This window comes from Malaclemys terrapin, chromosome 3 (assembly GCF_027887155.1).
Source record: "Malaclemys terrapin pileata isolate rMalTer1 chromosome 3, rMalTer1.hap1, whole genome shotgun sequence".
Lineage (NCBI taxonomy): Eukaryota > Metazoa > Chordata > Testudines > Emydidae > Malaclemys > Malaclemys terrapin.
Window position 1 is genome coordinate 190,424,845 of NC_071507.1, and position 26,178 is coordinate 190,451,022.

The following is a 26,178-nucleotide window of genomic DNA, read 5'->3' on the forward strand; positions in this document are numbered from 1 at the left end:
TCCATACAGGTAGATCCCAGTGCCTGTGCAGAGCATCATTGACTTCAGGGATCTGTCCATGCAGTGCCTAGCAGGGTGGAGGTAGTTAGATTGTAAACTCTTAAAGTGGAGGAAACTATAACTTCTATGTTTGAAAGCACCAAGCACACTGCTGTCACTCAGAAACAACAAATACACCCCTACGCCTATATAACGCTGTCCTTGGGAGCCAAAAAAATCTTACTGCGTTATAGGTGAAACCGTGTTATATCAAACTTGCTTTGATCCGCCGGAGTGCGCAGCCCTGCCCGCCTGGAGCGCTGCTTTACCGCGTTATATCCGAATTTGTGTTATATCGGGGTAGAGGTGTATGTGAATATGACATTATTCAACGAAGTATATAGCTAATTAGTATTTCAGGTACTGGTATATGTTTAGCCACAGGATCAACTCCCACCCGTCGTGTAAGACATGTAAATGATCTGAAACTTCCTCCCCCAGTGAGAAGGATATTTCTTGCATCACTCAACCCTCCCTTATAACATCTCCAAGCTACTGTGATGTTTGGATCTGGCTCAGAACCTCATGGCTTAGGACCTCTGTACCATTGACAACTTTTATATGACACTGTACTTGACTACAGCACACTTCTAACATGCACCCAGTGTTGAGGTTTTGAGTTGCTTACATTTGTTCTAGATTAGGTGAATAATTCATCTGACTTTTTGGTTAAACAACTTTGGAGGTGTCCAAGGAATCAGTGCTCTCTAGTGCATTTTGATTCCTTTTTGCACAGCGGATGATCTTCTAAAAGAGCAGTATGTTGTTTACTAGATTAAAGTATTTAATTTTATAGGTAGAAATCCTGGAACCTTATTTACAGAGAAGCTTGCAATCCTCTTTAGCCCACTCCTAATCTAACTGGGTTGACACGTAAAATCTCTGCCTGCACACGGTTTTTATATGCAACAATAGATCAAAGCCTACAGGAACAGGCTCTTACATATTTTCTTCATAGTCAATTTTTAACCTGAAAATAGTGTAGTAATAGGATTGTGTTTAGACTTTAACAATATATATGCCTTGTCCATGAACACTAAAACTGATTTGTGAGCCTGGCTAGGTCAGTTGGTAGCCCATCAGACTTTTAATCTGAGGGTCCAGGGTTCAAGTCCCTGGTCAGGTGGTAAACTATTTACTAAGTTCTTAGACATATGTGTCTTTAGGGGGGAGGAATAGCTCAGTGGTTTGAGCATTGGCCTGCTAAGCCCAGGGTTGTGAGTTCAATCCTTGAGGGGGGCCATTTAGGGATATAGGGCAAAAATCTGCCTGGGGATTGGTCCTGCTTTGAGCAGGGGGTTGGACTAGATGACCTCCCAAGGTCCCATCCAACTGGACATTCTATGATTTGTTAACAACAGTGTATTTTAAATTGCTGTATTGTTTGCAAGAGAATAAAGAATCAGTCCCTATTTGAAGGAGAAAGTCTGACATTGAGCAAGAAACTTGACTAGTTCTAAATCCTTATTAATTTAACATAACCATATAAAGGTGATGGCCATTGCTGTACCCCAACAAATTTTCCAAGGCTTATACAGAAGAATAAAGACAGGGTAGAAGGCAAAGGGCAAATTGAGGGTGGGGAAGATGGTAATACTCTTGTAATAGATGTTCCAAATCTTGATCACACATGGTCATTGGGTTCCTTGGGTTTGGCTCCCACTCAGTGGGATCTGAATATATTGTGGGCTTTGCTAGGATTCTCAGGTGCGGCTTCCCCACAATGCTGCTTGGATGGCTTGCTGGACTTTTAGGGCTTGGCTCCCCCTTGAAATGACTCAGATGCCTTGCTGGGCTCAGTTCCTTTTTGTTCCAGGAGGGGAAAAAAAACTGGTATGTTCCAGATCCACCTACTCATGGTGTCAAAATCTGAGGCTGCTATTAGTAAGTGGGACAGATCTTCATAATATAATTGCCTCTTTCCTTTCTTACGTGCTTTGAGGAGCAGGGAAACAGTTAATAATATTGACATTTAAAGAATCCTCATTGCACACCTAAATTAATCCCTCAGTGAGATGAAAATGGTAGTCCACACCTCTTAAAGGTACAATATGGTCTTAGGTTCCCTGCTAGTTCAGGCAGACGTAGCTGTATGGGTCACATTTTCAAGGTCACGTCAGCAGGTACAAGGGCTAAGAGAACAACAAGACACATTTTTGTGCTCCCTTCTAATTTGAAAACAACTAGAAAAAGTTTCCAAATTTTGTATGTGAATATTTGCTATGTTTAGGAGTAATAAAACAAGCCAAACCACAAAACCCTACCATAAGTGACTGAAAAATTACTTCTCAACATACAGACGTCCCCCAACTTATGCAAGGCTTTCCGGAACGGAACAATTGCGTAACTCGAAAATCCTATTTCTGGCTTAGGGAACTTTTTCCATAAGTGTGAATTTGCGTAAGTTGGGTCTTGCGTAAGCTGGGGAGTGTCTGTACTTAGTTACCATCTGCTAACATTGTTGTGGCATTGCAATACCGTGTCACATATGGTTCAAAGGGCTGATTTTGGGATAGGAGTGAAATAGTACATGTCTCAGACTCACTGTTTACAAGCCAACCCTAGAAACATTTGCACCTGCTTTCCACAAACATAATAACTATACGAGTGCTAGTACAGATGCAAGTGCTAGCACGAAAAGGGCTCAAGTTTTCATGACATGATAAATATGCCCAAACCCTGTTAAGCTGGTGCTTATACCATTACCAACACTGTTGGAGAAGAGGTATAAAATTTTCTTGCGTAGATAAGACAATTTGTCTTCAGAGTTTCTGAATAAAAACTGAGGACTTCAGGATCTGACCACCAGTTTGGGTTTTTTTTTTTTGTCTCCAATAAAGAAAAGAAAAGGCAGAACTGTCTACTTATTTTTTTATTCTGTGAGTTCTGCTGTAATTTAAAACCATAAACAAATCAGAGGCAAGATGGTAAGGAAGCCCTTTTTCTGAACCTTGTAGAAAGCCAGATGTCCAGCCACAGACACAAAGCCTGGTTTATGATTTCTAGCACAAAAAAAAAAAAAAAAAAAGTTTAAAACACATATTGCTCAGTAAAAGAGTGCTAGTTTCCAAACTTGGTGTAAAGAGGGCCAAATAAATAAGAGAGAAGATTTATCGAGTGATGAACCCAACAAAATTGTATAAGATCTAGTTACAAGAAAAACTCAACAGACGTATCAATTATAATATACAGACAGTTATGTAAAGGAGCCCGTCCTGTGTGACAATGATTTAAAAACTGTCCAACTATAGCAGCTAATATCATCGTAATTCAAAATTACGTTTTACTGGTTGACTGTTCTGAAGAGCTGCTGGTGTCTAGACTTTTAGAAGAATGTTCTCTTAAGACTTCCAAAGAACTAGTGATATCCAGACTTTCTGAAGAAATGGGTCTATACCCTTCTGTAGAACTGATGATATCCAAAGTTTTGGAAGAATGGGTGCTATAGCCTTTTGAACTGGCATCTCTTATGATTATCTCCTGCATGGATCCGAATGTTAATGGAACAAAGCCTTCACTGTCAGTTGTGAGAACAATCCAGGTTGAACCTATGAGGACATTAAAATATCTATTTATTAACAATACTTTTTTTTGCAACTCAGTATATTTTAGGCATAAATAATATTACCAAATACTGACCCTTTGATGCAACACAAAATCTGAAAATTGAATTTAACAAGAAAAGAATGTTTACTGTTTTTTCTAGCTAAGCCTAGAGGTGAGATAAATTGGATTTTCTCTGAAAGAAAAAACATGTATTGTTGTATAAAATGCTACTGACTGAAAATCAGACAACAGCTGTGCAAAAGCCAGTTCTCTCAGACCAACTTTCCCACCAGAAGCCACAGCTACAACACATATATCATGACACAATTTCAGATTAGGAATGGGAATGAAATTCTGAACACTGAGATGCAGACGTGCCTTCTTCTTCTTTTCTGGTCTCCTGCTCAAATGAAATATTCAGAGGTCAAGCCAATATTTACTGCCAACAGAGCTAAATAAGATCAACTGCACACTATAGTCTTGACATTTGAGTTAATATTTTAAGTAAAACCCAACTCAACCCCCAATTTGGCATCAAAGCCCCATCCTGGATAAAGGGCTAGCCTTCTGGTCGCTCTGAGTGCAGCCCCTCTGTTGTCAGGCCTTTTGCATTTATCTGTCCCTGGGTGGAATTCTACAATTCTCCCACTCTTACACCAGGACATGAGCTATAGTGCTCTTTGTATCAACTGTGGTTACCAAGCAGGTCTGACCGGGTTTGGCACCTATAATTCCTCCCTTGGGGGTGTCTGTGGAGAGAAGGGCAACAAAAACTGCTTAAGGGTATGGAACAGCTTCCATTTGAACAGAGGTTAAAAAGATAGGGGCTGTTGAGCTTAGAAAGGAGACAACTAAGGGGGGATATGATAGAGGTCTATGAATATCATAAATAGTGTGGAGAAAGTACATTAAGGAAGCGTTATGTATCCCATCACATAACACAAGAATCAGGGGTCGCCCAACGAAATTACTGGGCAGAAGGTTTAAAACAAACATAAGGAAGTACTTCTTCACACAACGCATAGCCAACCTGTGGAACTCATTTATTCCTGAGCGAATTCTGTGCCAAAAAAATAAAAATTCTCTACCAAAAAATTTAAAAATCTGCAAAATTCTGCATATTTTATTTGTCTAAATAACACTATATAATCACACCCATTTCAATTAATTTGGTAATTTATTTCAAAATACCTGTCAGCAACTATGTCTGTAACAATACAGACAACAAAAAAAATCTCCCCTGGAGTAGAGAGTTAAAGAAACCCCTATGACAACCCAGTTCCTGTTTCTCTGCCCCTTCCTCCCCAGAGCCCAGCTGAGGGGCCAGACACCCACACTCCCTTCCCCAAGAGCCCACCTGTGGGGCGCCCCCCCGCCCAAACACACACACACCCCGTGCCCCCGAGCCCAGCTGCAGCCCCCCCCCCAGTCCAGACATTCTCAACCCCTCCCCCATAGAGCCCAGCTGCGGGGCATCTCCAGCCAGAAACCCACACCCAAACTCCCCGGAGCCCAACTGCAGGGCACCGCCCCAGCCCAGACACTAGCACCCCCTACCACCCAGAAATCCAGAGAGAGAAACAGACTGATGCTGGGTCCTGGGCTTGTAGTGCATTTCCTGCACGCTGCCTCCTTCCTCCAGGGCATGCCAGGAACTGCAGCTGCCGGGAACTCTCCAGCTCTCCCTCCCCCTCCCCCCAGCAGTGTCTGCTATTTGCAAGCCAGGCTCTGCTCTGTCCAGCGGCTCCTAGTGGCAGCCAACAGCACATTTCTATGAGGAAAAAAAAAGAAATTCTGCGCAGAACGTTAATTCTGCGCAAATTGCGCAGTGGTGCAAAATTCCCCCAGGAGTAACTCATTCCTAGGGGATGTTGTGAAAGCCAAAAGTATAACTGGGTTAAAAAAAAACAATGAGATAAGTCCATGAAGGACAGAGCCATTAATGGCTATTAGCCAAGATAGTCATGGATGCAATCCCATGCTCTGGGTGTTCCTAAAGCTCTGACTGCCAGATCCTGGGACTAGACTACAGGGGATGGTTCACTCGATAATTGCCCTGTTCTGATCATTCCGTCTGAAGCATCTGGTGCTGTCCACTGTTGAAAGACAGGATAATGAGCTATATGAACCATTGGTCTGACCCAATATGGCCATTCTTATGTTCTTAAACAACCTAGCAATCAGGTCAACAAACAGAATTCATAAATCTGTACAGAGCAATTTCATCACCCGCCCCATCCAATTAAAATTGGATATGGCAATACTAGTGAAACAATCATTTACTGTATGTAACTAGTGATTTTGAAAGCAATGTTAGTTTAGTATTTAAACATGACTAAAGATTTCCCTACCTACACTGGCAGTGACAAATATGACCAGTAGCTCAAAGATTCCACAAAGTATTTTTATTAGATACTATGATATGCTTAGACATTTCCATAAAGATTTATTTTATAAGGTGTTACATAAACACCTGTAACAAAAATGTGCACATAATGTACTAAGCTTTTCATTTCAGTTCTTAGGTTTAAAAGAAAATTTCAAATTAATTTAATAAAAACCAACAGAGAGCTTGTTTATGCACGCGCACACATACACACACACACATATATATGCTGCTTCTAGCCATATGGTTTCAATATAATGAATTTACATAATTTTAGAAGAGAAAAATTCTTCAAGTCCTAAATCTCTGGGCCTGTTGCTATTTCATGTAGTATTCTTATTAGTGTTACACTACCTACATGCTTTCAAACTGTAAAAATGTTACTGGATTAGAGGTGTATACTTTTGCTAATTTTCACATCCCATAAGCAAGTCTTCTCATATTTTATCTCATCACTTTTGCAATCACAAAATAAAACTGGTTTGAAAAAAAAAAAGTGAGTTCAGTAAGCACATTTCCCAGCTGCTCCATTTACTTCTATTATGTAACACATTGCAAGAAATGTCACAAGAAGATTATTAAAAGCAAATGAACTTTAATCTTATGCTTAATACCTCATTTGAACCTCACTTTATAATTCAGGCATTTGAAGATATTACTACTAGTATGAGTAATGTAGCCAGTAATATTACTTATGTTCATTTAAAAAATGACAAAAACCATGATTTTTTTCTACTAAAAAAAAAGAACTTTAGACAATATAACTAATCATGCCTTTTTGATAAGACATAAAAAATGGAGGCCCTCGCCACTGGTGATCATTAAAGATTCCATGGGCCTTCTTGTAAAAGAAGTTACGTTAATCTCACTGTCCTGGACAAATTTCAGTTTAGTTAATTAGATGCTGCATTTCCAAAATTTGTCTGCTTTTCCCTAGTGGACTTGGCATAAACGTCTGTGTGCGCCACTGTGTGCTGTTCACTAATCACCATGTTTCACCAGAGAGGTGGCTGCATTTCAGTGGTGGCTGAAGAAATAACTTTTTATACAGTATAAAGGTTTTTTTAAATCTCTCAGTATTAAAGGTGCTATATGCTGTAATAACAAAATTGTATTAATAATCTTTCCTAGAATGTAGACACTGGTGAATGATGCACACTGATTTTATCTAGTCATAGGAATATAAAACATATCTGAACTCTAATCACCATGTATCTGAAAAGTCAGTACTTCTGAAAGTATGAAGCAGCAGCCTCCGTCTTTAACAGCTGTGCACAGCGACTTGCCAATGGACTTTTCCTGCAGGTGTTAAACTCTAGATGTTGGAAAATACTGTACAGAACATTTCCAACAGAGAAACATTTCATATCTCAAAGATGTATCTTTTATATCTTTGCCACAAACAAAACATCAGGTTGGATGGGGGGTATGTGTGAGGTGAGTGGATAATGGCAGAGAAGAAAAAAAACCCAACAACATAAGATTGACAATGGCTGGAGAAATCAATCAGAAAAATAAGCATAACAAAATCCCCAAATCTGCCTTTGCGGTGTTAAAAAGGAATGATAAAATTTGGTTATATGAGAGTAGATGATGAACTTGACAGGTTAAAATACTGAACAGGGATTCTAAGAAATGATTATTTCAGACAACCAGACCTTTCAGTCAGAATTCTCTTTGTAAAAGCTACAAAGTCTGAATAAAAAAATGGGATAAATATGATTTTCCTGCACCTCCACCTGTTAGCTAAACAAAGGTAAATTGGACAGGAAATCTAAATTTTAGGTAAAAAGGAACTAATTTTAATACAAGAACATAAATTGGGTATTTTTAATATCTTTTCATTGTTTTACACCTTGTCTTTTTTCTAAATAAGACTGTATTTGTTGCTAATGCAAATTGAGAACGTCAAATATCTGAACTTCATTGTATTGGATGAACAGAACTTACCATGTTGCATTTCAACAAGAGAGAGACTGAAAATCTGCTGAACTATACTTAGACGGAGTTTACCATCACATAGAATAACAGCTCGCCTTTCATCTATCCCACTTCCAGAAAGCTGCTTCTGTAGATACAAGGAAGAAACCATTAGGTATAGCTGAGTGTGTTTTAGTTACAGAGCTATTAAAATAGGACAGTTTCATCAAAACACCATCACACAGATATGTTTTCAACAATAGTACCACTTGCAAAAATCAAATACTACATTTGTCTGGACCAACTAGTTTGCAAGGGTTATGGTCTGAAATCCTTTTACTTATGATGAAAACATCAGTGAGCAATGGTATCAAAGTAACTACAATCTAAGGTTAGTGTGCATGTGGATGGAGGATGAGAGATCAGGCCACATGGCTGACATGGAACCAGTGGTAAGAATTCATCCTCACTTAGTCCAATTTTTTGTTGCTGTATTTGTTAATATTTGTTTATTGGAAACTTTAAATGTATGCCTTTTTGTAACTAAACTGACTTTATTTACAGTCAGTTTCCCTTTCTTCTTCAAATGCAACAAGGCTTGTGCAGTACATACCCTAGGGGAAAAAATGTTTACACCCAAACAATTGTTTTCACCGACTTTTTAAAAACCTCATGAATTTATTTGTTTATTAATAGAGTGTGTAAACCCCCCTTCCCCCCGCACACTCTCTAAGACTGAATTTAGTCTAGTGCTAGTCTACCTTAAGTACCACTGCCCAAATACAGTCTTCAGAATGTCTCCCCCACATGGCAGGTGAACGGGTTTTTAAATCTAGCCAGAAGATAAGTCATTATCAAGGCTATGGAGAGTCCTGTGGTACCTTTAAGACTAACAGATGTTAGTTTTAAAGGTGCCACAGGACTCTCTGTTGCTTTTTACAGATCCAAACTAACACGGCTACCCCTCTGATACTATCAAGGCTATATACTGTGAGCGAATGTAACTATATCCTAAATAAAATAGCCAGGGCACTTATAAGAATTCCCTGAGAACCCTTAATGTCTCTGTCAGGGCAAACATTACGAGGCGAATCTTGTCCCCTCTTCTGTGCTGTCAAAGGACCCATACTGAAAAAACAGTTCAGTTACATTTCATGGGGGAGCTTGGAGGTGCACAGGAGTTGTTTATCTAGCTACCACTGTCCCACAAAGCCATTTCATTGCCTGGGGTTGGGGAAGAGGAAAGAAGAAAAAATCATTCCTTTATCATTGGCATTCCTTAAATCTGCAATCTGGCAGTGCTCAGATAGCCTAGGTTTGGATGAATCTGAGTAGCAATTGACTTTAAAACATGATATTGTGGTGATCCATGTTTATTGTGTCAATGATTTCCATAGTAAATATACTCATTTTACTGGTAAAAAGTTGTATTTTCTAACTGTTAGGTTTCACACTAAACCTGTGATCTGAAGGGCAGACTAAGTTCTTTCCTTTTCACAAAATTGTATGTGAAGAAGCATCTACAGGACACATTGTACACTTAATTAAACTTGTGCAACCCCTTTGCATAGGTATAACTCAACTGGCTAGATTTCAATTTCAGATAGATAGGTAAATCTTTGGTCTTGGATTCCAACAATTGTTTAAACTCTTAAAAAATTAATGAGGGTAGCGACTAAAAGTGGGAGTAGGTTTAATTGCCTAGAATTTTTATATACGAAAAGCGTTTCTTTTTAAATATGGAAAGAGCACTAGAACTTAATAGAACTTCATCAGAAGGCCCTGATCCTGTAACTGAATCGGTATATGGGGACCCATGCACTGAAGTAAATGGGAATCCACAAAGATGCAGGGGCCTGGATCTGGCTGTAGGATATGAGCATAAGTGAGAAGATGGGGGTAATGAGTAGCAGACACTCGTTAATAGGGAAATCATATAATTTACATTGTTTAAAATCTCCAGAATAATGGAACCATTGTTGGCATAAATCGAACCCTATTAATAGTTAAACGATAACATTATCTTTGCTTCTTTTTTAAAATATGGCCCTATGTGCACTACGTGCACCAGTGATGAAAATAAAGTATGGATGAAAAACACTGAAGCAATATACTTGTGAAATGGCAATATTTTTAGTTTAAAATCTCATGAGATATCAAATATTTTCATCTTTTTTTATTTCATATCAACAAAATCTGACAATAGACAATTCTGTTAGCACCATGACCATAGATAGGGACTGGTATACAAGCTGGTAAAACATCTCTTCTGCATAGGAATTAAAGTCCCAATCCTTATTATACCACATAGAAATTAAGGCCCTAATTAAACCTAACTGAACGTAATGGGATTTCTCACATGTAAAGTTCAGCACATGAATAACTGTTTGCAGGATTGGGGCCTTACTGGGCATAATCTGGAACGAGACTCTTGCAGAACTATACATTTTAAAGATATCTATAATCTTAAAATATATGGCCACAAACAGATTTTACACTGAGCTTTCAGCATTAAACTTACCTGACAAGTGATGTTAATAAAAGAGGGCTCCTGAGAAGACGGGTATGCTGGAAGAAATTTCTTCCTGGATTTTAGAAGTTCTGTTAGCTCAGAAAGGTGATGCTGTACTTCTGTAAAATTGCCACATAATTTTTCTATGTTCTTAGATAAATAACTTGCTTCTTTTTCATCTAGCAGAATGTTATTTTTAGGAGAATTTGAAATTTCTGGAACTACATCCGCCTGCCCTTTTGGAGATGCTGGTCTGTTAGAAAATGCAGTAGGTGTTCTAAGCCCATGTAGGGCCAATGATCGATTAATTGGTTCAGCATCCAAAGTTTCCAGAGCTGGAGGAAAATCCATGGAAATCTTTTTTTCTTCGACGTCTCTCACACTTGACAACAGGCGTTGCTCATAAGTAGGGCTTTTAATTTCTTCAATAAGTTTTCTTCTGCTACTAGGAGATTGAATAATAGCATGACCTGGTATCAGGAGTCCGCTGCTTAGAGGATGAACTTCTGTATAGAGAATTTCTGGTGGCTCTCTTTTCACAGGTATGTTCAAAAAGGCATTCAAACTGGAGCTACCACTTGTTCCTGCAGATGCTGAAGAACCCTCTTCAAATATTATTTCTTTGATCATCAAACGGATGACATACTTGTCTGACCTTGAAGATGGCAGAAATGCAGGGTCAGTGAATTTCTGCTTTCCAACTAAAATCAATAACAATTTATCGGTTAGGAAGCATAAGCCCTTTGGTCTTTCACTTTTCTCAAGCTGAATTTGTTGAATATTGGGTAAATGGGATGAAGTCAAAGAATAGACCAAAATAATGTTACAAGTATTGGAGGCTACTGACACAGTATGAGTTTTATGATCAAAAGCCATTATGTCGGGGACCAGAATGCCTGGGATGCTGACTTTTCTGGTAGTGGTAACCTTTCTTTCAAAAGTCACCAAGATCAGGTGTGAAGAGTCCTGGCCGCTTCCTGTTAGGTAGTCCTTGTGCCTAAGATGGATGAGAGGACTGGAACTAAGTCTTTGTTTGCTGGAAAGGATATGGGTTAGATCCACAGGAGCTGATGAAGGAGAAGGTACTGAAACAATGGGCACAGATTTTTCTGAGTCTAGTGATTTCCCCCCCACATCTATGGAGAACTCTTCATCACCACATAATACAGTAGACGGTGAAGGAAAAGAATTTGTTTCACCACCAGCTGGGACTTCAAATGCAATACCTGAATTTAAGCCACAGATCTTATCTAACGGAAGCTCAGTAGCAACAGCAACTTGGGAATCCAAAGTAGCTTCTACAGCACAGATGTAGCCTCCCACATCAAATACAGGGCAAAACACGCAAGAATTTAAAGTTTTCTGAGCATCATCCCATATATAGGAATGAAGGGCACTGCCTATAGCAACTACTAAGCGATTGCCTTCCTTAGTCCAACAAGCGCAGTGGATGAGACCACTACCTTTTATATCGGCTTTAATTCTGGAGTTGTTGCGACGAACCGAGTGTAAGACTGAGGCATCCCGTGTAGTAAGCACAGCCAAGATCTCTTTCTTGGGATGCCACACACAGCCCTGGGGAAGCACTGGAAATGGCTCACCAGTTTCGCAAATCTGAGAAACCAAGAGTTTATTCCTTTCTGAAATGTTATAGCTCAGCTGCCAAATAGTGATGTGCTTTTTATGCTGAACAGCAAGCAGAGTCGTGGTGTCTGTAGCATATGGGCCCCAGTAAAGTCCATGAACATGTTCAAACTGACCAATAACACTCGAGTCACCAAACTTTGGTTCTCCATTATGAAGGTGTAAAGCAGTCAGTATCACTTGCTTCCCATCTGTCCAGGCAATACCATGCACAGGGTGGATTGCCTGATACAAAGCATTAAGGCCAGTTCTCAGAAGTTTTCCTTTTCCCAGCTCCATTTTTTCCTAGTGAGAGGCATCTGTAATTATTAAAAACAAGTGATACATTAGTCTAGAGACTTTGATCACAACTCTGCAGTTAAATGAATTATTTTTTATCAGGTAAGTCGGAGATGGGGAAAAAACCACTAAGTCATCTAATGTACATCATCGGGCCAATGCAGCATTGTTCCTTTCAGTACATTTTCTAGTATTTGTATCTGTCCTGGGGGCAGTGTTGATATTCTCATTAAACTCCACCTGTCATAGTTCAGGGCACCTGCACCCTTCTGTGGTCGAGCAAGGCCACTCGCTCTCAGGCTTCCAGCCCCCAGTCTTCACCTCTCCTGGATGGAGACCCGCATCTCCCTCCTGACCAGGGTTTTCCCAGCCTGCACAATTCTCTTCCTACACTGTGAGTTCCCCTGCAAGTCAGACAGCCAAAGGAGGCCTGCTTTGCTTCCTCCTCAGAGGTTAAAAACAGTATAATCACCCATGGTTTAACTAGAGCAGGGTCAGTCAATTGCGCCTGCCTGAATTCCAATGTGGGAGCTGGAAGGCTGAACTCAGCTTGGTCATTGTGGCCCACTTTCCCCCAGCCTGAGGTCAGCACTCTGCATGGTGCCAGGCCATGCACTCACACTTTTAGACAGCCAGCCAAGGGTCACTGCTCTTCCAGACAGCTGGGAGCACCATTCTCCACTCCAGCAAGCAAAGAAAGTTTGCTGAAGGGGTTGCTCAGCAACCACCCACCTTCCTCTTCCCTTTGCAGGGGCAGAAGTCAGTGGCTCTCTTACACTGCTCCCCATAAGAGGAGAGGCAGCAGCAGAGATTCCTGGTTGGGCTCTCTGGTCCAGTCAGCTCTTGTCCTGGCTTTGTGCCTCAGCGTAATTTTGAATTGGTCATAGCGGGCTCTGATTGGCTAGTAGTGTCAACATCACCCACAATACGGTTACTCCTATCAACAGACCAACTGTGTAAAGGAAAGTAGGGAGGCAAAAATATTGGGGTGTTGGCAAAAATATTGTGGTTCAACATACAGTTGTGAACACGACCAATAAAACACCATGTTTTAAATGTCTTCAAGAAACAAAAACAAAAATTAGCCTCTTTCTTGTAAAAAGAAGAACAGGAGTATTTGTGGCACCTTAGAGACTAACAAATTTATTAGAGCATTTGTTAGACCCCACTGGGCTGTAGTCCACGAAAGCTTATGCTCTAATAAATTTGTTAGTCTCTAAGGTGCCACAAGTACTCCTGTTCTTCTTTTTGCGGATACAGACTAACACGGCTGCTACTCTGAAACCTCTTTCTTGTGTGCAAGCTGAGTGGAATACAAAACTAAAAGGTGTTCAATTAATTCAGTTTTAATACTCTCATGTGTCACAAGTAAAGACATTTTTACAAACGTGATTGTTTGATAGTGTATATTAAAGTCATTGCAAGCTGTGTGACAAAATGCACTCAGTGTGCAGTCTTGGAGATTTTTCTACAAGGCGCTGCTTTTTTTTTAAATTTTACTTTTTTATTTGTCTACAGAGACCAACGCAAACAGGACAGTTAAACAAACCAGGAAAGATCTCTCAGGGTAAACCAATCCTCTATATAATAATTAATGGATTTAACCTCACGATAGCACTTCTGAGGTAGGCATTACAGTCTCCATCTTATAGATGAGGAAACAGGCTGTAAGGTTTGTGGCCTGATTTTCAGTGGTGCCAAGCATCTGCATTGCCCAAAGCAAGTAGGTGTTCATCATCTGTGAAAATCCATTAGTGCCTTGCACAAGGCCACAGCAGAAATCTGTGACAGAGATGGAAATGGAAACTAGTTCTTCTGTGCTTTAATAACAAAGACATCTTTCCTTGCACTCTAATTGCATAGATTAGTAGTTCTCAAACTTTTTCAGTGTAGACAGAGACTGTCTCATGGCTCACCACCCTTCTCATTCGCAATTGCATGGACCAGCTCTCCTCTCATTTGTGATCATATAGCATCTGTGCAGCAATTACTGCAATTGCTTGCATGTAAAACTAATATTAGGAAAGTAATGTATTTTATTTATAATTTGATGGTATATTTACTAGGTAAAAACAAGAAGAGTTAAAGCCACATTACTAGCAAGCTCCCAAAGACTACCAGAAAGATCTACCACAGTGCAGCTTTAGGACAGGATGTCATGAAGCTGGTGCTCCCCGCTTTTGCGCCACTCTTTTACTTAGGGGGCCACCCAATGTGAGTCTTGTTCACTTGTGTTGCTGGAGGGAACACTGGGCCCTTAATGATTTGTTACACAATATTCCTAGGGCTTGCCTACATTTAAAACACTATAGCGGCACAGAGAGACCCACCCCCAGATTTCTCCCCTAGCTGAAGGAAGCTCTGCAAACTCCCTCCCCGCACCCCGCTTCCTGCACCCATCGCTCCTCAGCTGCAGGGATAGGGATCCCTGTACAGGGAGCTGCTCCCGCATCAGCCCAACCTCTGTGCATCCAGACCCCCTCATACCCAGACCCTCCCGCAGAGCCTCACCCCCCGCTGAACCCAAACCACCTTGACCTGGACCCCCTGCGGAGTCCCATTACCACTGCACCCAGAACCACCCAACAAGCCCCCGTGCATCCAGATCCCCCCACACTCGGATACCCCCACTGAGCCGCCCACACCCAGATTGCCCACACCAAACCCTTTCAACCTACACCTGGATTCCCCCACACTAAGCCCCCTCCACACTTGGATCCTGCCTTGCTGACCCTGTCTACCCCCACCTGATGCACCTGGCACAGAGGGGAAGGGCCCTGGGGTGTTTCTGAGGCAGGCCTGGTCCTTACGGTTTATCAGGGTATGGGTATGACTCACTGCTGAGTCTCAGAGTGGTAGTCGTGTTAGTCTGTATCAGCAAAAAGAACGAGGAGTCCTTGTGGCACCTTAAAAACTAACAAATTTATTTGAGCATCAGCTTTCGTGGGCTAAAACCCACTTCATCGGATGCATACAGACTGCTGAGTCTGTGTCCCGAGGGGAGCTGCACAGTGATCTCCCACCTAATATAAATTTAGGCCTGAATAAAGACTAGGAGTGGTTGGGTCATTACAAAACCTAACTTAATTTCCCCAATCCTAATTTCTCCCTACTGTTACTCACACCTTCTTGTCGACTGTCTGTAATGGGTCACTCTCTTACCACTTCAAAAGTTATTTTTCCTCCCTCGGTATCCTGCTGTTAATTGATTTATCTCGGTAGACTGACCTCACACTTAGTAAAGCAACCCCCATCCTTTCATGTATTTATACCTGCTCCTGTATTTTTCACTTCATGCATCTGATGAAGTGGGCTGTAGCCCATGAAAGCTTATGCCCAAATAAATGTTAGTCTCTAAGGTGCCACAAGGACTCCTTGTTCTGTTTGACAGTGTCAGTCTTTACATCTCTCTGCCTCCATTTCCCCATGCATCTGTGAACAGCAGGCAATAACACACCTTCCCTGTCCTACGGCAAGGATCCTGGTCCATGTGCCTACAATGAGGCACGGTTATTATCTTGGGAACGAGCTGTCTGCTAGCAAGGAAGACTCTTTCCCACAAGCGCTTTCTCAGACTGTAGGTGCTGGGGCGGTGGTGACAGAGCCCACGTGCTGAGTGAGATACACCCCTCGCCCTGGTCCTGCATCGCGGGGCTACTGGCTGTCCGGCTGTACCCTGAAGTAGGCCACCCCCACTGCACCTATATCCCTTGCGGCATCAGGGGGAGTTGGCAGGGACGGTCAGATTCGTAGCCCCCTCATCCCCCACAGCAGGGGGTGGGCAGGCAGTAGGAGGGGTTTCCTCTCTCCTGGCACCTCCCACCCAGAACTACACGCCCACACTATCCGGCCCGCCCACATCACTTTCTCCGCCCGCCCGGCTTCTGTTCCCCACCCCTTCGCGGGCCCGCCCGCACTACTTTCCCTCCCATCATTTCCCTTCCGCCCCGCTTCCCTCCCACTCGGGCCCATTACCCCGTTTTCCTCCTCGCGCCTTCCTGCCCCCGCCCCCCACGCGCTCACGCCGCACCCTCGGGACCGGTCAGACATCGGGGCGCCTGTCCGCCAGCGGCTCCTCTTACCCGAGCGGCTGCTGGGCCCGGCTCCCAGCGGGTGAAATGGCGGCGCTGGCTCGCGCTGGCCCCCGCAGACCGAGGTCCCAGCCCCGGCCGGAGTGGGACTGAGTCGTAGCACTCGGGGCTCTTAGACGCTCTACCCCACCCTTCGTCGTTCCTATGCCCCCTAGCGGCACTCTAGCCTCCTGCGTGCAGCTCTGTGATCTGGTAACGGACTCCTCGTAGTGGAAAACTACAGCGCCCAGAATGCAATGGGGCGGGCGCGTGCCTTCCCCCCCACAGCCCCGGAGACTCATAGAGGCGGAGCCGGAGTCAGTAACCCGCCCCCTGGCTCCTGAAGGGGGCGGGGCGGGGCGGGACGGGACGGGGCGGGACTACTCTACTCTCCATTTCACAAACAAGTCTCCTGGGGGTTGGGCTTGGCCAGGCCTCCTCTCCTGAAGCTCCCGCCCTGGGGACCACCTGACTGCCCCTGTTGGATGGTGCGAGAGCCCAGGGCGGTGCCTCTTGACTCTTGTGTGGCCAGGGGGTAGCAGGCCAGCCGTGTGCTGAGCAGGCCTAGCCCCGAATCACTCTTCCCCTGCCCAGGCGCCTGACCTCGCCACGGCCTGACCCCCTGCCTCACGCTTCCCTGTGTTTCCCGTGGGCGCTTCACGGGCTGCGTCGAGAGGAGGGCACTAAGGGTCCCTGCACGAAGGCCTTGGTGGTGCGGTATTGGGGGTTGAACACAACATCAGGACTCTGTTATTGCATCTCACACAAGATAAAGGTGCAAAAAAGGACACACACCTGATTTATTTCTCCCCCCTTTTGGATCACCTTTAACTCCAAGTGAGGATTATAGGGAATGCAGTATCTTTGGTCTGGAATCCTCAGTCATAATGTTACATAATACTTATATAGAGACATCTGAGGCCTCTACAAAGACACTTAAGTCTTACCCACACTTCCTGCAGTTGTAAACCTTGCAACTTTGTCATCTCTTGACTGGACTGCTTCAATGCAGTCTAGAGCAGTGATTCTCAAGCTAGGGCTGTCGCTTGTTCAGGGAAAGCCCCTGGCAGGCCAGGTCAGTTTGTTTATCTGCTGCGTCCGCAGGTTCAGCCAATCGCGGCTCCCACTGGCCGTTTTGCTGCTCCAGGCCAATGGGGGGCTGCAGGAAGGGCGGCCAGCGCATCCCTCGGCCCGCGTCGCTTCCTGCAGCCCTCATTGGCCTGGAGCGGCAAACTGCAGCCAGTGGGAGCCGCAATCGGCCGAACCTGTGGACTCAGCAGGTAAACAAATGCCCAGCCCACCAGGGGCTTTCCCTGAACAAGCGACGGCTCTAGTTTGAGAACCACTGGTCTAGAGAATACACTTTACAGCCTTTTGAAACTTGAAGCAAATCCAAAATGTGGCAACTTGATTGCTAAGTAATTTGCCAGAAGCATGTTACACCTTTGCTTTGGGATCTGTGCTGGCAGACATAAAAAGGTCTAAAATACGCAACAGAAAAGAAGGATGCTAAGAAGGCAAATGTGGTACAAACTCAGCATATTGAGAACAAAGTGAAACAATATGGCAAAGAATGTGAAGAGAAGAAATGCTATACCAATGCTAGGAGTCTGAGTAACAAGGAAGACGAATTGGAAATTCTCATTGATGAGAAATTTGGTACAATTGGCATTATTGAAACCTGGTGGGATGAGTTGCATGATTGGGATGTTAAAATCACTGGTTATCCCGTGTTTAGGAAGGAGAAAGTAGGTAAAGGGTGAAAGAATGGCACTCTACATTAAAGACAATATTACTTATTTTAGAGTTACTGACAACTCAGAACCCCAGGATCTCGAATGTATATGGATCAATATGGTAACAGCCGAGGAGAGTGTTCTGGTGGGGGTCTGTTACCACCAAATCAAACTAGATAACAAAATGAATTACTCCTTAAGCACCTGTCTGTAATGTGTGGAAAGAAAAATAGTGTTAATATGTGGTTCTTCCACTTGGGAGGAAGACATATGCCAGAGGTCTCATGCAGCCTGCAGTAGAACATTTTTAGAGCTTCTAAAAGTTATAGATGATAATTTTCTAAAACAAAAGGTATTGTGCCTACCATGAGGTAACTATTTTGGACCTCATTAAGATGGATAAAAATTAATTAATCATTGGACTAAAAGTTGGTGGTTTCCCAAAGACTAGTGACTGTGACTGGTTACATTCAATAGGATAAAATAAAGGACAGGCCAAACCAGTAATTTACATTTAGTGCTTCAAAAGAGCTAATTTCCCCAAGGTGAGGAAAATTATGAGCAAAATTGACTAGGATGAAGATTTTAGACAAAAAAATGTGAATGAATATTGGGAATTTTTAAACAAAAGTTTCCATCGCCAAAAAGCCACGATTCCACAACCAAGAAATAGGACAACTTGGACTAAAAATCTATCCTGGTTCAATGGCAAAGTGAAGGCAACAGTTAGAAAAAAAAAAAGCAATATATAACAAATGGAAAAGAGCAAAAATAGCAATTAATACAAATTAGAAGTTACAAAATGTAGACAATTGATAAGGGATGCTAGAGATATTAGGGAATAATCCATAGCTGGCAAAACTAAGGTCAATAAGAAGGATTTTTTAAAATATATAAAGAACAAAAGGAATCCTAGCAATGGTATGGGCCCATTACTAGATGGAGATGGTAAAATTATTAATAATAATGCTGAAAGGGCAGACATGTTCAATAACTATTTTTGGTCCATATTTGGAAAGAAGCAGGATGATGTTCTTGTATCACATGACAAAGTACTTTCCAGTCTATTAGCAAGCGAGGAAGATGTTAAACCAGATTGACTATGGATAAACATTTTTAAATTAGCAGGCCTGGATAACTTGCACCCAAGTGTCCTAAAAGAGCTGGCTGAGGAGATCGCAGGCCCACAGATGTGAATTTTTAATAAATCTTGGAATACCAGGGGTATACCAGGGGAGTGGCAGACTGCTAATGTTGTGCCAACATTTAAAAGTGGCAAGCAGGATGATCTAGGTAAGTATAGGCCATTTAGCCTAACATCCAACTCAAGGGAGGTAATGGAAAAGTTGAAACAGGATTCAATTAATAACGAATTAAAGGTTAGGAATATAATTAAAGCCAGTCAGCATGGTTTATGGAAACTAGGTCTTGTCATATGAATGTGCTTTCATTTTTTCAAGAAATTACACGTTTGGTTGATAAAAGTAACTATGTAGGTGTAATATCCTTAGACTTTGTAAGGTGTTTGACTTAGAATTGCACAACATTCTGGTTAAAAACTTAACACTATACGTTATCTAGAAAGCACATGTTAAATGGATTAAGAACTGGCTGACAGATTACAGATCATTATTGAATGGTAGTGTTTCTAGTGGGGCTCTACAGTGATCACCATTTGCATCAATGATCTGGAAGTACATATAAAATCACTGCTGATAAAATATAGGGAGACACAAAGTTTGGTGGAGGGGTAAATAATGAAGACAGGGGAATCATACAAAGCAATCTGGATCACTTGGTAAGATGGGCTCATTCTAACAAAAGGCATCTAACAAAAGGCAAAATTATACATCTAGGCAGGACCATCCCTTGTCGGAGTGCGGGGCCCAGGACATAGGTGCCGAGTTTCTAATCTGCCAGGGGTGTGTGCTCCCCCTGGCTATGCCCAGGCCCCACCCCCACTCCATCCCTTCCCACAAGGCCCACCCCTGCTCTGCTTCTTCCCACCCCTGCTTCGTCCCTGCCCCGCCTCTTCCCTGCCTCTTCCTGCCTCTCCTCTTCCCCACCCATTTCCACCCCCTCCCGTGAGCGCACTGAGCCCTCGCTTCTCTCCCCTCCCCGCAATGCCTCCTGACGCTGCGGGCGAAACATCTGATCTGCAGTAGGCGCTGAGAGGGAGGGGGAGGTGCTGATCAGGGGGGCCTGCTGGCGGGCAGGAGGTGCTGAGGGGAGGGATGTTCTGGTAGGGGGGGCTCCTCCTCGTTCCCCCTGCCCGCCTGCCATTTGCCTCCTCACCCTGCTTGTCTGCCCGCCTCACCTCTCCACCCCCTCCTGCGGGGCCCCCCAAAGTGCAGGGCCCAGGGCGGTCACCCCGATTCGCCATACCCAAGGGATGGCTCTGCATCTAGGAACAAGGAATGCATGTGATACCTACAGAATGCAGGACTGTATCCTGGAAAGCAGCAACTCTGAAAAGGATTTAGGAATCATAGTGGATAAGCAACACCATCATTTGCCAGCCAGTGCGATGCTGTGGCAAAAAGGGCTCATGTGATCCTTGGATGTATAAATAGCAATAGTGAGTAGGGAGGTGATTTTACCTGTGTATACCTGTGGGGGTAGGGAAGTGATTTTACCTGTTGGACCAAAACTGGAATATTGTGTACAGTTCTAGTGTCCACCTCTTAAAAACTATGTTGAAAAATTGGAGAGGGTGCAGAAAAGAGCCACAAAAACGACTTGAGGACTGGAGAAAATGCCTTTCAATGAGAGACTTAAAGAGCTCAATCTGTTTAGCTAATCAAAAAGAAGATCAAGAGGTGACTTCATTACAGCGTGTAAATACAGGGAGAAAATACTGGATACTAAAGGGCACTTCAACCTTGTGGAGTATGGCATGACAAGAACCAGTGGCTGAAAGCTGAAGCCAGACAAATTCAAATGGGAAATAAGTCACAAATTTCTAAAAATTTGTGATTAACTATTAGAACAAATTACCATGAGAAGTGATGGATTCTCCATCTCTGGATGTCTTCCAGTTAATACTCAATGCCTTTTTTTGGACGATATGCTTTAGCCAAACATGAGTTATTGGGCTCACTCCAGGGGTAACTGCGTGAAATTTAATGGTTGTCAAACTAAATGATCTAATGGTCCTTTCTGGCCTTAAACTTTATCTATGACAATCTATTGGCAACTGGATGGAGTAGAAGGTGTTATTTCTGTCCTAGAAAGCTCAAAATAGCATGGGTGCTTCCTACCTGACATGCCATGTGTTTCCTTTTGACATATTGCTTAGCTGAGATCAGCAGGCGTGCGCAAGATGAATGCAGGGAAGAGGGTTTCCTCCTCCCCTTAATATGGCTATGGTGGAAAAGATTTGTCAAACAGCAAGGTCTTGCAGTGCAACTTGAAACTGGTCAAACTCCAGTCTGATCTCCTCTGCAAGCTCATTCCATAGCTGAGAACTTGCAATGGAAATAGACTGGGTGCTGTGGAAGGATTGGAGCAAAGGGGTGAGTTGGGCTACTGTATTTTGCACAGAATAGAGATTCTTCATTGTTGAAGCTTTCAGACCTAGATACTGTCAGTTACAATAAACCAGTCTTGAGGTGAGTAAATAAATTTCTAATGTTAAAAAAAATCTGGAACCTCAAATATCCTCCATATCCTGCCTCTGCACAAACACACATAGATCCCCACAACTTTTCAGGTTATCATAAACCATGAAAAAGGGCACAAACTCCATTTTGTTTTCCCCTTCGTAGGTCACCTTTAAAAGTATAGAGGACAAAACATTTGTAGATGAACAATAGAGAACAATCCTGGCACAGAGGTGAACAGGAAATTAAGTAGATGCATTAGTTTCTTCCATCTCTCCCCAGGACGGGAGGAATGGAGACAAAACCCATTTGAGAGATGCTAGTCACTTTGTTTATGTTTTAGCTCTGAAAGGTGCCGAGATACCACAGTGTCATAAGAACCTGAATAGAATAGAGTAGAATGTGTAGAATATATGGTTTTGTGAGATTGATACTGATGCAGTTTGAGGACTAATGGGTGTTTTCAAGCCATTGATTAATAAGAAAACTTTTGCTAACTTGTTTAAACAGGAAGTGTAGCTAGCCTAGCAAGTTTCTTAGCACTAGGCATTTAAGAGATTTCTACTATACTGTTTTTTCCCCTATATTTAACATAGTGTTTAGCCACTAGGGGGCTTTATTTGTCAATATCAGTTTGTTGAGAGAGAAACTAATTCATGAGTACAATCATATTTCTGTAATAGGGTGACCAGATGTCCCGATTTTATAGGGACAGTCCCGATTTTTGTTTTTTTTTTCTTATATAGGCTCCTATTACCCCCTACCCCCTGTCCTGATTTTTCACACTTGCTGTCTGGTCACCCTATTCTGTAACCTTACAGTGAATTGTGCTTAGATAATTTGCATACCTGTATTCTCCAAAACAAAGGTTTGATGTATCCTTAGATTGAATGTTAATGGTAATATTCAGAAATTAAGGTTTTAAAACATTTTGTTTCTTCAGGCTGGGAGACGTCATTTTAACTGTGTGCCAGTAGATGTCTTCATACTAGGTATTTCTTTTTTCTTCTTCTTATATCTACAATTATATGAGTATTCAGTTTAAAAGTTTAAAACATTATTATTTTTTTAACATGTACAATATCTTATATGCAGAACTGTAAAACAAAGTCATACATAGATGAATCAAAGAGTCCACAAAACAAACATTATAAAATATTTAAAATGGTATAAACATTATCATATATCATAACAAACATTATAATATATTTACAATTGAAATTAAATCAGATGTAAGATCAATACACTGAAATGGAATTGTGTTAGCCTACCAGAATGCTGAGATGCTATATAGTTAATAACAACATTGTTTCTCAGTTATGCAAGTCCCTGGATTCGGTTATGAGTATATTATTTGCATAACCACTGAATGATTATTTCACAATTACAGTACAGTATGTGAATCCCTGTACTCTGATTGGCTGGCAGCCATTGTTAGCCAGACAGCAGTGATTTGCATAATCACTATGGTTATTTCTTAACAATTGTACTGCAAATAAGCAAATCTCTCTGCTCCCCTTGGTTCGTCTCTTCAGAATTTTTAATCTGTTTGCCAACAACATAGATGATGCTTCAGTTTCTTCTGACCTTCAGCTGATGCTGAAAATCTCCAAGATTTACATGAAAGAGAAGGAAAAAATGGGGCAATTAAAATACTGTTTAAAAAACAAAAACAGTGGAATTCATTTTCCATGTTCAGGCTCAGTCCTAGCACACATTTTGTCTTTGCTAAATAATAATAATCTCTCTCACATTCAGTCAATGGGAATTTTGACATTGGCTCTAACCTTCCACTCATCCCTCAATACCTGTAATTTAACAAAGTTGTGGTTCCCACAATAACGATCATAAATTTGTTGACCTGTAGGGAAGAAAAAAGGTTGGGGAAAGGGGAAGTTATAGATGAGGTCCCAGGGGAGGGGCAGGAGAGAGGTAATCGAGGAAGGAATAGAGGGGAAGGAGAAAATAAAAAGGTTATTTAACATTTTTTAAAGTACCACACTGCAGGTACCTACTCCAGTTTTATGATTTGTACATATTTTTTCTTCACTTTTGTTGTAAAATTGAATGTTTAAAATTTCAGCATAATAATAACTTGAGTGATTCCTGTTAATGTCATCATAATTATTTTCTTTGAGCTTATTATCCAGGATATGGTTATTACCTCATAAATCAGGTGCATTTTCAAGTTATCATTATAGTCTACCCTGTGTCATGGTTCAGGCTCCCAGCCTCCCTGTGACAGGCTCCACTAAAGAGAATGAACCAACCCAGATCCACCTGTGGTTGGTTAATTGGATAAGTAGCTGGGTGGTAGTTAATTAGTTAAAGAACAACAGGGTCTTATAAAGGGTTATGAGGGCTCAAGCAGGAGCCCAGAATAGAGAGAGGAAGCTCTTGGGGAGAGAACTCCTTGGGGAAGCTGGGTAGGAAGCTATTTCCAGTGGCCTCTCCTGGGGAGAGGAACTGTGCCCAGAACACAAAGAGAAAAAGCACCAGAGGAGAGAGACTATAAATCTCTCCAGGCAGGAAGGCTTGGGAGATACCCTGAATTAGCAGGGGAGAGACTGCAAAGCTGCAGGCTGTGGGGAAGCCTGAGGACTTACAGCAGAAGAAGGCTTGTTTACATACCATACCATAGAAAAAAACTTGTCTACATACCATACCATAAACTACCCCTCCTCCTTGAAGGCTGCATTGAACTTGGGAAACAGAGGCAGAAATTTAACTGTGGTTCCACACTAGGGCTCCTGGGGTGAGTGACTGCCATTACATCTGAGGGGAGAGTTTACAGGGGCACTGTCAGGTAGTTTAGGCCCCAAATACAGGGCAGGCTGTTTGGAAAAAATGTTAAAACTTAGTATTAGTAGGCTTGTTTTTATTTGTTTATATTATTAATTCAGTAAAAATAATTTTGGACATGAAGCTGGGCTGGAAGTGCCACATAGGGAACATAACAGTGATGGGTACATTAGATATACTGTTACCTTGTTGACTCCTGCGACTAGTCAAAGGTTGGGTCCCTGGGCATGTCCTGGTTGGGAGTAGAAATTGCTGATGGAGTCTGGTGTTTTCTTTGATGCAATCTTGTTTACTTACAAGGAACGTACAAAGTCCTCTTCCAAACACAGGAGGGACCAAAACCAAAAGGAACAGTTTCTCAGCTTATAGGTCGATGCTTCGTTCAGCCATCACCTCCGACTTCAATCTCTCTCTAGAGTTCTCCAGGGTCTCACCATACTTACAGGCTGCTTGCTTGGCTTTCTTGCTCAGGCCCTAAGTCTCTCTCATTCTGCTGTCCCTCACACTCGTGCGCATGCTTGCCCAAATGATACTCAACAAAACTTCTCCACTCCAGCCTTTGTATTCAAAACTACCTGGTGGGTTCACATTTTTCATAACCCCTTTTTTCTCAGCTGTGGGGCTTGTGATTCTCTTCATAGTTATGTTAATTGAAGGGTGTGCTCACACCCAATCTCAAAGAGGTTGATGTAGTAACCAGTACCTCACAGCACAACAATACTTGTATGTAATTTAAGAACACCTGTTAATGATTGGTTGAACCCTTGTGTTTCAGAGAGAGGATCATAGAATTCTAAGAGGGTTCTTTTATGTTTCAGAGTAACTGAACAAAGAGTTACAAGCCACTTTCCCAAAACTCAGAAATATATGAAACAAAGAGCAAACAGGTTTCAGAGGGGTGGCCGTGTTAGTCTGTATCAGCAAAAACAACGAGGAGTCCTTGTGGCACCTTAGAGACTAACAAATTTATTTAGGCATAAGCTTTCATGGGCTAAACCCACTTCATCAGATGCATGGAGTGAAAAATACAGTAGGTAGGTATATATATTACAGCACATGAAAAGATGGGAGTTGCCTTACCAAGTGGGGAGTCAGGGCTAACGGAGCCAATTCAATCATTGACTCCCCTCTTGACTCCCATCTTTTTATGTGCTGTAATATATGCACCTGCCTACTGTATTTTTCACTCCATGCAACTGATGAAGTGGGTTTTAGCCCACGAAAGCTTATGCCCAAATACATTTGTTAGTCTTTAAAGAGTGAACAGTTTGTAACAAAAGGATTTTCCTATTGTGAAAAGTAATCATTGCAGAAGGCTAAAATTCAATTATATGGCTAGAGCCTTTTATCATGTCCAACTTTTCATTCCTTTTCTTCTGAAAGTTAACAAAATTATCACAAATATCTCCATAGGATGTTCTATTCTCTTAGTATGTCGCCTTCTTACAAACCATTCATGTTTTTCCTGTTTGTAAAGGTTTAAGTATTAGTTTGATTTAAAGGAAATGATTGGGGTCTCTAATGTGAAATTCTGGTTTGCCTTTTTTTCTGGAGCTATGAATCAGTTTTGTGTCTAGTATTACACGGAGATATATTCCTTTCTTGGCTGCATACTCTCTCGTCTGTTAAGATAGCATGGTGT

The 26,178-nt window shown here is 42.1% G+C and overlaps 2 protein-coding genes and 1 non-coding gene across 4 annotated transcripts in view; 1 reads left to right on the forward strand and 2 right to left on the reverse strand.

The window, feature by feature from the left end:
• The first annotated feature begins 1,092 nt into the window (after window positions 1-1,092).
• Window positions 1,093-1,165, forward strand: TRNAK-UUU (transfer RNA lysine (anticodon UUU)). Its single transcript has one exon. It is a non-coding gene; the product is annotated as a tRNA-Lys (tRNA).
• A 1,728-nt stretch (window positions 1,166-2,893) lies between these two features.
• Window positions 2,894-16,629, reverse strand: LOC128833429 (WD repeat and coiled-coil-containing protein-like). Of its 2 annotated transcripts, XM_054021297.1 has the most exons (4): window positions 16,409-16,629; window positions 10,413-12,346; window positions 7,922-8,039; window positions 2,894-3,587 (listed from the first exon to the last, which is right to left on the reverse strand). In XM_054021297.1, exons 2-4 carry the CDS (start codon window positions 12,324-12,326, stop codon window positions 3,316-3,318), a joined length of 2,304 nt encoding a protein of 767 aa, XP_053877272.1. In that variant the 5' UTR covers window positions 12,327-12,346; window positions 16,409-16,629; the 3' UTR covers window positions 2,894-3,315. The 2 variants fall into 2 exon arrangements, with proteins under 2 accessions (XP_053877272.1, XP_053877273.1); XM_054021298.1 differs by lacking the exon at window positions 7,922-8,039 and having other exon boundaries at window positions 3,440-3,587.
• Window positions 16,630-21,784: 5,155 nt separating this feature from the next.
• Window positions 21,785-26,178, reverse strand: part of LOC128834291 (WD repeat and coiled-coil-containing protein-like) — a 32,990-nt gene continuing 28,596 nt past the window's right edge. The window contains exons 4-5 of the mRNA XM_054022900.1: window positions 23,522-23,595; window positions 21,785-21,904 (exon numbers count right to left, since the gene is read on the reverse strand). Of these exons, the coding sequence (XP_053878875.1) occupies window positions 21,785-21,904; window positions 23,522-23,595 (194 nt within the window). The remainder of the gene's footprint in view (window positions 21,905-23,521; window positions 23,596-26,178) is intronic.